Genomic DNA, 12,382 nt, shown 5'->3' on the forward strand with positions numbered 1-12,382 from the left:
TGTGGAGAAGGAGCCCTTTGCCAAAGACCATTCGTTGGCATCCTAACCCCAACGTGATGTCCAACATGTGACTTAGGTGACAGATCTCTAGCATCATCTGACCAGGATGCCACAGTGAGGACTCGAACCCAGATCTTATTAGCTCTGCCCAGAGCACCAGTGAGTGACCAACCCACGCTGGACCCTGGAGCTGATGCCAAGTCCGGTAGGGCAGTTCTGCACTTCTTCTGAATCGAGACTAAAATTGTCCTGTCGGCGATCCGGACCTGGGCAATCAGATATGGCGTAGCCTGTGTAGGCCCAACATCAGCCAGAGGGAAACGCAGAGCGGGCCAGGTGCGCAGTGAGACCCAGGCTAGAAGGGTCCTAACCCCATCCTCCTCCTCTGGCTCCTCTGAGAGCCACACCCCCTTATTCTTCTACATTCTGGACAATTTCCCACTGAAGGCAGATTCTGAGCTACGTTTGTTTCTCGTGAGCTTCCAGGCTTCTCAGGGGACATAATTTAGAGCCCGGCCAATCAATGAACCTCCAGGAGGAGGGGTCTCCTCCTCTCCACAGCCTTCACCCCTACTTCTGTGGAAGCCTCGAATGTTGAGACAGGCCCAGACAACCTACATCGACCGGGAACTCATACTTATTTTTGTGGTCAGGGCTTTGGGGTTGCAGAGATGGAAAAATATGCAGAAGCAACTTTTCAGGGGTTTTCAAACAATTTATTCTGGGGGTGGGGGAGGAGGAGTCCACACAGGCTTCATAACCCATTAAAAAATATTTTTCTACCCCTCAGCGTGGGAGACAGGCAACGCTCAACCTGGAGACCAGCTCTCTAGCGAGGAGATTTAGCTCGCTTCAGGAGGGATGAAGGCTCACTCTTAAATTGTTCCTTGTGTTTGTTATCTCAGCACAGAATGTTCTCTCAGGCAAGGTCAACTAAGAGACTTAATACAAATACAGTTGAGGTGGATCCCCGGAGGATTTGGTTAAATAGAAATAGTGGCCTCAACCATTAAATTATTTTGCCTCCTGCCAAGTCAAATCGACAGCTGTTTTCTTCTCCAAGCTCCCTACTACAAAGAGGAGGTAAGAACAAACAAAACAGGGTTTCAGCCCACAACGTAAGTACCCGACCTTCCCATGGAGAGCCTCCATGGAACCTCTCACACGGCCTTAGGGGACCCCGAGTGCTCAACTGTATTTGTATTAAGTCTCTTAGTCCACTCAAGGTTGGGGGGGGGGGGGGAGTAGTGAAGACGCATCCCTGGAACTCACAACATGAATAGGATACCCCAGGGTCATCAATAAATACTTTATTATGAATCATCGTGTGGGAAATGAGCACAAAATTAGGAATTCTTTTTACATTTAATGTCATTTCTGACTCTGGTGTCTTCACAACCAGAATGAAGCTTTTCATTTGTTCGTTCGTAGGCTCCTCCCGTGCTTCGTTCAAAGCACTTTGAAAACATAAGGGAACTCAAGAGGGGGAACGCAGGTTGGTAAGTGGATAAAGTCATTAGTCACATAGCTTGGCAACTCTCGTGCCCTGACTGGTTTTGCTAAAGTTTGGACAGGCTGTAATTATTTGGTAATAATGTATAAGAACTGTTTATTGGTAAAACTTTCTGTTAAGACTTTCAATATCCCTGGCCCCTTTGACATGAAATTAAGAGAAGCAAAATGCTCAGGTCCATTGCTGCAACATAATAGATTTACCCGTTTTTAAAAATGTGTTGTCAGCCCCCGATGGAGCAGGCAGGGAGGCAGGTGGGCCTTCCCTCCAGGGAAGAAAGGACCCGGCCTGCTTTATCCAACTGCCCATCTGCTCCCTGAGACCCAGGCCAAAGGCCAAACTGTGCTCAGCTGTGAAGTCCCCTCGGGCACACAGTTTCCACAATTTAAATTTCTTTTCCACAGATCTTTTTTGTTTTCGTTTTTTCCTCCTGAGGTAAGCAATGAGAAAAGGTGATCCTCTGCTTCCCCTCTTCGTTCCCCAACTCCCAACAGATCTGGCGTATACTGGGTGCTAAAGGATCACTTCATTAGAAATCTCTCTCCACTTGGGGCATCTTTAGGACAGGTCTAAGTGGTTTGTCTTTAGTACTATCCCCACAAAGTCTGCCCTGAGGGCAAGAAATGACTTAGCAAGAATTTTTATTTCATGTAAATAGAAGGTGAAGGAAGGCTGCATTCTGTTACAGGTGTTTTAGTATCGATACTAAAACATGTTACAGGATAAAATGAACCCATCTCATTCCCCGGAAACCGGGTTCTGCGGGTGGGGGACACATCTGTCCTTGTACACCCCATTTAACAGATGGACAAAACCAGTCCTAGAAAAGAAAAAGCCTTTCCTAAGGTCTTCCCTTTCCTACGGCCTTCACGGTGGCTGCAGGTGACCTTCCACTCCAGGCCGGTTCAGCTGATTTGCCCCAAGAGAAGACGGATGGAAATTGGTCTGTGGGTTTTTATTGCCCATAACTGGGCCCAGGCCAATGCATTCAGATGACCACCTCGTGCTCACACAGAACTCCTGAAGGGACTGGCTTGGGGGGGGAGGGGGAGGGGTGAGCCTTGAGCATTTTAACTGCAGGCTTGGTGTCGGGCAGGCAGTGCAGGGAGGGGTGTGCATGCCCCACTGCGGGGCCCCACAGCTCAGGAACCACCCAGAAGCCTAGGGCTGGCTGTCACTACTACTACCGGGCCAGGACCGCAGCCCCACTGGTGCCTAGAAACCAGCTGCTGGAAGCCACTTTGTTTGGGGAACGGATCTTCTATTTCATAACCAGCAAAAGGAAATCTTAATATGCAGAGCCCCAGCTAAGGAATTCACCTGATAATATACCTGACTCTTATCCCCCCCCCAAAAAATGATATCCTCAATTTGGTATTCCCCAAATACAGGTTTCTGGATTACTTCGGTTGATCTTTTTCACTCAGAAGCAGGACTGAGTTACCTTCAGAACACTGACTTTATCAACCTTGACAGTAGCACCGCATTTATCTATCACAATGACCAGAAAGTTCTTTACATTGCTTCAAAATTAAGTTTGGAATGATTACCCAGACATGAGACTTGCCAATAACTCACATTGTATCAAAAAGGGTTTTTTTTTTTTTAGGTCCATGTGTGTAATGTTATCAAGATATAATTCTCTAGGAAGAGAATTCCTATTTTATTTATTTATTATTATTATTATCTTTTTGCAAACAATTTTAGAGGCGGGGTGTTAAACTGATTGAAATTTCACAAGATTGACGTTATTGCTTAAAGTGCTTGAATTGGTTACATTAAAAAAATTAAGGTACAGATTATTCTTAAATAAAAACTAAACTTTTTCAGCAACAAAATCAAATGAATGCCACACAAATACAGTAACTATTTTGGTTACAAAGAAATGGAGGCCAAAAATAAATTAACGTAATACTGGAAAACAGAAATTTAATTAGGCAGAAAAGTAGGAAATAATTTTCCCTGACCCATGCCATTTACATGAGTTAATCACAATAGTGCTAATAAATGCCTTGACCATATAATAGCAAATGAGGGCAAAACATTTAGTGCACGATATTTTAATACACGTGAATATACAAAGTTGATCAAAATGCAATGTTTAAAGATAAAATCCATCTGTAATAAAGCTACACTCCAATATCTAAAATAAGTCCTAAGCTCCAGTTAGAACATAGTTCATTGTTAGGCATGCCCATGAAATTAAGCATATCCATGAAAATAAATGCATAGGGACCATTCCTGTCATTTTTTTTTTCCCCATTTCATCTGAAATCCAAAATATGCCAGGCCGTAAAACCAAATACGACTGCCTGCCAATTTAAGCCAACATCCTCTCGTTTTGTTCCTTGGCTCTCTGAGAACCAGTCCACTTCATGCTGCCCTGGAATGGAAAATGTATCCATGTAGTAGGACCGGATGTCATTCATTTTGCCAAAACTGGCTTTTAAACAAATGCCTTTTAAGCCAACTGTACCATAATCTAGATGCTCAGCTAGAAAGTAACCAATAAAGCAAATGTGTCCTGTCTTTTTTAAGTGGAAAACACTGTGACTTCTTTTAAAACCCGCAGCAGTTAAAAGAAATACAGCAGGCCTACTCACTCCTGCCAGAAAATGACACACAAAACCCCTGCCATTTGAGGGAATATTGCTGAGCCTTTGTGCTGGGAATATTGCTGAGCCTTTGTGCTATCGCTGACCTCAGAATGGTCTCACACATCTCACACCGTTCTCTGCTTTACGCAATGAATGAGGGATGAAAAATAATGTGTTTGCCTGCTACTGTCTTTAGGTAAAGTGAAATGATTTGGGGGAAATGTAGCTGCCAGGGTTTGTTTCATTTACCGAAGAGAAAGAAATGACCAGATAGCTCTACAGCTTAAAAATCTGATGGAGTAGCAGTGGATAAGTGTGTTTTGGTCTTTCTCCAATCTTTTCTTCATGCATCACACAATCATTTTAATGCCTTTGCATTATCTTCCATACTTGTTTTTTTTTATTTTATTTTATTTCTAACCTCTATCCAGGAATACTGAATTTTAACTGATCCTTTCAATGTCTTCTGTTTAGTCACTAGGGAAAATTCTTTACACACATAATAAAAATAAAAATAATAACAATAATAATGGAAATGCACTGAATCTACAACTTAGCATTTAGATATTTACTTCTGTAGGCTTCCAATTGAAACTTTTGTTTTCTAATAAATTAGCTTCAAGAGTCATTTCAAAGATAATTTTAATAGTTTTTCTTATGAATCAGTTCCAAATATATTAGATATGAACCATTTTCTTTTTTTTAAACTTTGCAACCTGTGGTCAGATACATGGGTAAGATATAGTACAAACAGTTTCTTCTATCAGTCATCTCCAACTGCAAAGTGTCTCCTTAAAAACAGAATAAATACTCACCTTCCAGGTAAGTGATTACTGCATATGTTTCATGGAGGAAAAAAAAAAAGACAAAATATTTATAAATATGAATTTGCCTCTAAACAAGGCAAGGTATATTTTCGTCACTTGTATAAAACAATAACGTGAAGATCACCCTGTTTTTGTCTTCTCCAGTGAAAAGTAGAACATTTCACTTCAAGCATGAACAAATGAAGCGTCGGCATGCTTATTTAGGTTCTGAGCAATAAACAGTTCAAGATATCTCAAAGACAAGAAATCCAGTTTTCATCTAGATAAAGTGCTATGCTCTTGTTACAAAATGGCCACCAACATTTTCGATTTCAATTTTAGTTCACATTATGCCAAACATCTGCATGTTCGTTCGCTGATTTATTAGGTAACAAAATAATATGTTCACAGTATATTAGAGTGAATGGAAGTCGACTGACTTCCCAAAGGAAGCCAAGATCTATGACTCAGAGTGTTTGTAAGAATCCAAAAACCAGCTTAACAGCAAAACACCAAATTGACCCTTTTAATAAAAGGTACCAATACTCAAACGATCTAATAAATACATATATAACAAAAGTGAACAAGGTAAAAGTAACTACAGTGAGATGAGGTTCTTCCACAAAAAAAAAAACAAAAACAAAAACAAAACAAAAAAAAAACCGTCTCGTCAAGCATTCTAGGAGTCTGAGCCAAAGAAACGCCACCGTTTTGTTCGCCCCTCCGCCCACCCACTCACACTTCCTGTGACCCCCCCTTCATGCCCAGCTAACTCCAGTTATCCCTGTAGGGAAGGTTCCATGGTGGCCCCGTGGCCCACCCGTGCCTCAGTCAACAGGCTGAAGCATGAACAGGTGGACCGAGGTGGTGAGGGCCCAGTGCCTGTGTCCTTCCTGACAGAGAAGGATGGGTGCTGACTGGGGGACGACAGCTGTGCCAGGGGGCAGTCCCCGTGGCGTCTCAACCCTGCGACCACAGGCTGCACAACACCCAGCTGGGGGACGCCTTGGGATAGCTTAGCGGGGCCAGAGAGAGGACAGATACAACGCACAGGACCTCACGGGAGGGGACGGTCACTACAAACGAACAGCAGAGGGTTCTTTTCCTGACACGTGATTTTGGTAGAAAGATAAGAAAAGTAACTTTTCACTTGTCCACACAAGCCTCCGTCTCCTGCCCCTGCCTGCCCCGAGCCCCACACCTTCTGGACCTCGGCGATTCTTCAGGCTGGGTGAGCCCAGCCCGGGCATGGCTTCTCCTCACCCCGTCTCCACCTGGAGGAGGACCTTAGTGCTGAGGTTACTCACTTTTAAAACGTTCTCACTTGCACAGACGTAAAGCTGGAGTTGCGGCCCTGAAAGGTGAACATCTACCTAACTCTTCTTCTGTCCTTCTGTCAGACAGGAGGCAGGGCGGCTACAACGGGGGAGCAGAGCTTCCAGGGACACGGGAAAGGAATGCATGGAGACGCCATCCCAGGAGGCCCTCGGGACGTGGACTGTACACATTCGCAGGACACGTCACTCTGATTCAGCCAGACACAGCCAGTGGTGGAACATTCACCCGATCCTAAAATTAGCAACTGTTACTCATACTCATCTTACTACGATCTGATTGCAGTTAAACTCTACCTCAGACTAAAATAAAACCACAAGTAGTGCTGCATGTAAAAAAAAACAAAAAACAAAAAAACAAAAAAACAAAGGGAGAGAAAGTCTAACACAGCCAGACCACTGGACTTGGCGTAACACCACTGGTGGGCCGCTGGGGAGGAAAGTCTGCGGGGAAACCAGGTGAGAGGGCTTTGAACACCCCGCCCCATATGGAATTAGTCCCGCAGCTCTTCAGGTTATTCTCTTGACTGATAGAATAAAATATATCCAGATTCTGAATTTTTTGATATATCCGATGTCAGGCCATAGAATTCTTCAATAGCTTGGGCATCTATTTTCTGCAACAGAAGAGAGACGAAAGAATACAACTGTTTAACGTGATGACTGAGGGAAGGAAGGCAAAACGAACTGGGATGAACAAGCAGATGTAAGACATGCTGTTCTAAAATGACAACTGGGAACTTCCGACAGCCAACGGGTAATTCCGCAGATTTGACAAAGGGGCACGATGACATAAATCGCAAATCGTTGAGGAGGAAAGCCACCCTTTCATCTATCAGGCCACCACGCGTGGGCCCTCTCTGAAGCAGCCAGCGCTTCTGTCTTTCAAATGGTGTGTGGGACGGGGGGACGGGGGGCAGGGGACGAGGTGGGGGGGTGCTTGGGAATAACCCTAATTCTGTTAGATCATCAAAATTCATTGCCTTTAGTGTCACCCTAGGAGCTAAAGTGGACCTTGTCTGAGTGTGAAATTCTCTCCAGCTAGTACTCCTTTACCACAAAATCAATATATGGAGCACTTGAGTTTTAGGTCCCACAGACTGAAAAAACTTTTTTTTTTTTTGTCTTCTTGTTTTTTTTTTTTTTACAATCAATATGAGGAAAATGTGGTATAATGAAAGAATCTGAATAGAATCTTTTATTTATTACTTGGTCTGTACTAGAGAGGGCTTCAGGTACACTGGAAAACGGGACTCAGTAAAAATGTGATTTCTGGGCAGCCCCCGTGGCACAGCAGTTTAGCGCCGCCTGCAGCCCAGGGCGTGATCCTGGAGACCCTGGATCGAGTCCCATGTCAGGCTCTCTGTATGATGCCTGCTTTTCCCTCTGCATGTGTCTCTGCCTCTATAAATAAATAAAAAATCTTTCTTTAAAAAAATAAATAAATAAAAATAAAAATGTGATTTCAGAGATCCCACATCTACAGCTGGTCAGTTAACAAGAGCACGGTATGAATAAGCCCCCACATCACACTCCTTCCTCCCTTTCCACAGAGAACGAAGAGCAGCAAAATCTAGTTTTGAGAGAAAGGTAAGTTGTTTCCAAAAGCCAGATTATGGGAAAACCGGCCTATGTTAGGAAATGTCCACACATACACACGCCCCACAATACAGTCTGCGCACACCCTCGCCCCACTGTAGAGTCCTGTGCATACCAACCTCTACAATGTCATCATCAAACAAAAGCCAGAAGCCGTGACTCTTCACAATGGTAATATAATGCCCACGATTAGGACCACTGGAAAAGAACAAACAAGAGTCATCGAGTTAACGTTTACCTCTTTAGAAAACTACGCAGCTCTCTATAAGCAGGGATTTGCTAGAACAAACTAGGACAGAGAACGGGTACAGGTCACACTCGCTTCTGCTTGGCCACAACTTACGGAGGAAGACCCACGTGGCGGTGCTGTGCTGAACACAAGGGACTGTTTTGCAAGGATGCAAAAGCATCGGTCTTCTAAAGACCCACAGTCCAATGGTTCCGGAAAGCAGATATTCAAACTCAACAGATAAAAACGAATAATTCCTGTACACCTACTCTGTGCCAGACCAAAAAAAAAAAAAAAAAAAGGCAGTGAAGAAAACAAAGTCCCCACTTTCTCGGGTTAAGGGTTGGATGGGCAATGACTAAACGAAAAGATATGTCAAGGGGTGACGAGTGCCATGAAGGATAAAGCCAGAGTAACCGCATGGTGAGTGACGGAGGGAAGTGTTGACAGAGGCCTCTCTGCTAACATGAGATCTGAGCAGAAGGAAATTTCCCCGAGAGAGACGCGGGTGATGGTGAGAAGCCGGGGACTATGTGACGGAAGTTTTGGGAACAGGGAATGGCAAGTGCAAAGGTCTTGGGCGTGGGGGGAGGGGAGGTGGTTCCTGGTGTGCTCACGGAACAGCAAGGAAGCCAGAGCCCAGTGAGCCAGGGAGAGGGGAGGGAGGAAGCCCCATGGGCAACGCGGCATGGGGTCGCGTAGTTGAAACTGGACTCTGCAGTGGGCCAGCCAGGAAGACACCGGGGCATTTTGAGGAGCGGCATCATCAGAGTTTTAGAAGTACGTCAGACCATAATGTATATGAACAAGTCCTAAAATGGAAAGGTATGTATCACACAATATGAGGGAAAAAAAAAAAGCAGAATTAGACTGCTGTTACCATGTGGCTAGATTTGCACAACGGAGGGGCTTTAACCCTAAATCTAGAGTCCGGTTTTGTTTTTTTGGTGTACCATCATTAAAGTTCAAAAGGTGGATTCGCCTTGGCTTGCTTTCTTTTCCAATAATCTCGACATCCACCACGGGGCTCGAACTCACAACCCCAAGATCAAGAGTCGCACGCCCCACCAACCAAGTCAGCCAGATGCCCATGTGCTTTTTTTACTTTTTTTTTTTTTTATGATAGTAACAGAGAGAGAGAGAGAGAGGCAGAGACACAGGAGACACAGGCAGAGGGAGAAGCAGGCTCCATGCACCGGGAGCCCGACGTGGGATTCGATCCCGGGTCTCCAGGATCACGCCCTGGGCCAAAGGCAGGCGCCAAACCGCTGCGCCACCCAGGGATCCCCGGTGTGCTTTTTTTAAACACAGGATGACCCACACGATCTGCTCCTGCCTCCTTTCTCCCAGGTCATCCAGCCGCTCTTCCCCCACCCCTCCACCATCACCCCCACCCCCACCCCCACCCCACTGGTTTGCTGTTTTCACACACCGCTTCTTCACGTCGAGGGCCTTTGCCCTTGCTGGCCTCTGCCTGAAGTACTTCCCCAAGCCGGGCATTCCTGGCCCACTCCATCCCTCAGGCCTCAGCCCACATGTCACCTCGGCAGCTACTCCCCGCCGATCACTTCCCCTGAAGAGGTGCCTCCTACCGCCCTCTCTCATTGCCTCGTTCATTCCTCACAGCCTTCACCAACGTCACAAGTTATCTCCCGGTGGGTCTGGTTTTGGTGCGGACAGGCCGGGGTGTTTCCTTATGATCTACCTTTCCCACTGGACCCTCAGCTTCTTGAAGGACAGGGCTCATGGTCACGGACATACCCGCTAGACCCTGCCACAAGCCTAAGACACAAGTGTTCAAAGAATAACTCGCGGTAGGAATGCGTGAATGGGACTGTGCACCTGCTGCACCTGTGCCAGGAGGTCGCGGCACGGATGAGGAAGAGCTCAGCTCTGGGCTTCCCAGTGCCCACAGCCGAAGGCCACGTGGGCCCCGCGTGCACAGCCGGCCCTGCTCCATGGGGGAGGACAATCCCACCTCCGGTGGGGAAGATTTCATGAAGGCCAGGTAGTAGTAGCATGACTGAGTTGACGCCAGGGCTCCTCCAACCCCCGACACCAGGATTGCTCCGACCCCTGCCCCCCATATGGAAACTGTTCCAGAATCCAGGCTCCACTCATCCTGCAGGTCTCCCTGACAGTGTCCACCTCATCCTCTCCAGCGGCCCAGCGGTTAGTCCCCCCCGCCCCAGATATCCCTACTGAAACCCCCCTGTGCCCTACACATCTGAGCACTTGTGTCCGCACTGCCTGCCCTGCAGCAGCCCCCGTGCCCCCTAGGCCACACGGCCCCCAGGTCCCAGGCTCCGCCAGCCCGGACCTCCTTCCACCTCCTGCTGTGGGCTCCCACCCAGCATTCACAGCTGGTGTCCAGATCACCAGGCTCCTGTGTGCTTGCCGGCAGGACCCTTGCTCGGGGGCAAACAGGAAGCGGGCTTATTACTGACCGACACCCAGGATCCCGAGAATGTGGGAAAGCATCCTGTGACTTCAAGTCACCCTGCAGGGGGCAAAACACGAGGTGCTGTGGAGGCGAAGCTGGGTTTCTGACCGCGCAGGGGGAGAAGTCAGTCAGTCCCCTCCTCTGAGGGCAACCACGCGCCCTCCCGTCAAAACGTGTGCACCGAAATCCAGTCCACGTAGACGGAGAAGAAAACATGCCTGCTGGGGGATGTGCCCACCCCAGACCCCCGGCGGGCGGGGGGAGAACACGAACCCGTCCCAGCTGTGCAAAGGATGGCAAACAGGCGCATGTCAGCAGACTTTTCCATGCTTGTATCTATAGCTATGGGATAAAAAAATATATAGATATCTGCTCAAAAGGACTTTCAGCCAAACACACCACATCTCCATAACTAGGATCCTTCTCTCTTGCTCTCTTTCTTCTGATGGGGTAAATGCTGAACACCGCACAAAGAATATTTGTACCAGCACATTTTAGATTTTTCTCGCAATGACAAAGAAGACCTTGGATGACATTGTCAAAAGGGGCCAGCATCGCGGAGTCCCGCGGCCCAGGGAAAGGTGCAGCTGGGGCCGGGCCCCGCCCCCCGCCTGCCCTCACCTGCCACAGTGAACCACCACGGCCACCAGGTCGTACATGCGGTCCAGGTTCACGGCGTCGCTGGAAGTGTTGAAGAGCCGGAGCTCCAGCGGGAAGACCACCCGGTAGGACAGCTTGGTGTACCTGTGGAGCTGCTCCATGTACTTGAACCGCTTCAGGTGCAGGGCCAAGATCATGGGCAGCTTCTTCACTCTCATCCTGAGAAACCACGAAACAGAACATCAGCCATCCCCAGCGGCCGTCAGGGGGACAGACACGCTGCGGCCACACGGATGGGGGGCGGGCCGGGGTCTCCCGGACCTCGAGCCAGCAAACAGCCAAACCACTTGCAGGAATCCAAGCACGCTTGCTTACACACACTGGCCTAACCTACTTTGCTCGGCTAACTGGGGCACAGCCAGCGAGAGCCAAGTGCGACAGCAGGTCTCTGTTTCTGTTTGGTCAAATGAGACAGTCTTGAATCGTCGTAGCGCTAAAAATGTACGGCCGGTAGCTCTCCCTTACTGCCTGCTGCCTTCCAGAAAAGGAACGATATTTGGACGGCTCCACCTCCCTCCACCCCACCTGGAGACAGCGGAGAGGACAGGTGGCAGCTTTCGAGAAAAAAAAAAAAAAAAAAAAAAAAGATGCGAGCCCCTTGTGCGCCTCATTCAGAGGAGGGAGGCGCTTAGGGCCACCTTTCCCCAATCCTGCTTGCTGGAGCACTCGAGGTGTTAGCAGAGGCTGGGGTTCTGCGGCCACCTATTTTGAGGCTCCTCCCTGCACACTGGCAAACTGGAGGTTTTGAGAGATCCTTCCAGAAAGGAACTGTTCCTTCTTGTTTGATGCAGCCTTTCCCAAACTCACATGAACACAGAAAGCGTTTTTCACCAAGTGACCATTAATATTTCTCAGTTAAAAAAAAAAAAATCACAAAAACATTTTATGTAGATGATTCTGCTAGCATAGAGGACCTTCGGTCACCTTCCATCCTGAGTCAGCGTCAACGCTGCCCAGCTTATATACATTTTCAATGTGTGTTATTTGAAAAGGGCAAATTTTAAAAGACTACTGTTCAGGCATCTATGGAGGCAAAACCCCAATTGTAAAAATAAGCAATATGAAAAAAAATAATAAGCAATATGACAACATCAGCAGAAACCTAAGAATCAGGATGCCTGGGTGGCTCAGCGGTCGAGCGTCTGCCTTTGGCTCAGGGCATGATCCCGGTCCCGGGATCGAGTCCCACATCGGCCTCCCT

At 47.4% G+C, this 12,382-nt stretch overlaps 1 protein-coding gene across 7 annotated transcripts in view; it reads right to left on the reverse strand.

Annotated features, from left to right (window-relative positions):
- Positions 1-3,416: 3,416 nt before the first annotated feature.
- Positions 3,417-12,382, reverse strand: part of USP46 (ubiquitin specific peptidase 46) — a 93,104-nt gene continuing 84,138 nt past the window's right edge. For all 7 annotated transcript variants that reach the window (XM_025435499.3, XM_025435498.3, XM_025435500.3 and 4 more), the window contains 3 exons: positions 11,143-11,340; positions 7,969-8,047; positions 3,417-6,867 (listed from right to left, as the gene is read on the reverse strand). In XM_025435499.3, coding sequence (XP_025291284.1) covers positions 6,766-6,867; positions 7,969-8,047; positions 11,143-11,340 — 379 coding nt within the window. In that variant the 3' untranslated portion in view covers positions 3,417-6,765. The remainder of the gene's footprint in view (positions 6,868-7,968; positions 8,048-11,142; positions 11,341-12,382) is intronic.

This window comes from Canis lupus, chromosome 13, assembly GCF_003254725.2.
Source record: "Canis lupus dingo isolate Sandy chromosome 13, ASM325472v2, whole genome shotgun sequence".
NCBI lineage: Eukaryota > Metazoa > Chordata > Mammalia > Carnivora > Canidae > Canis > Canis lupus.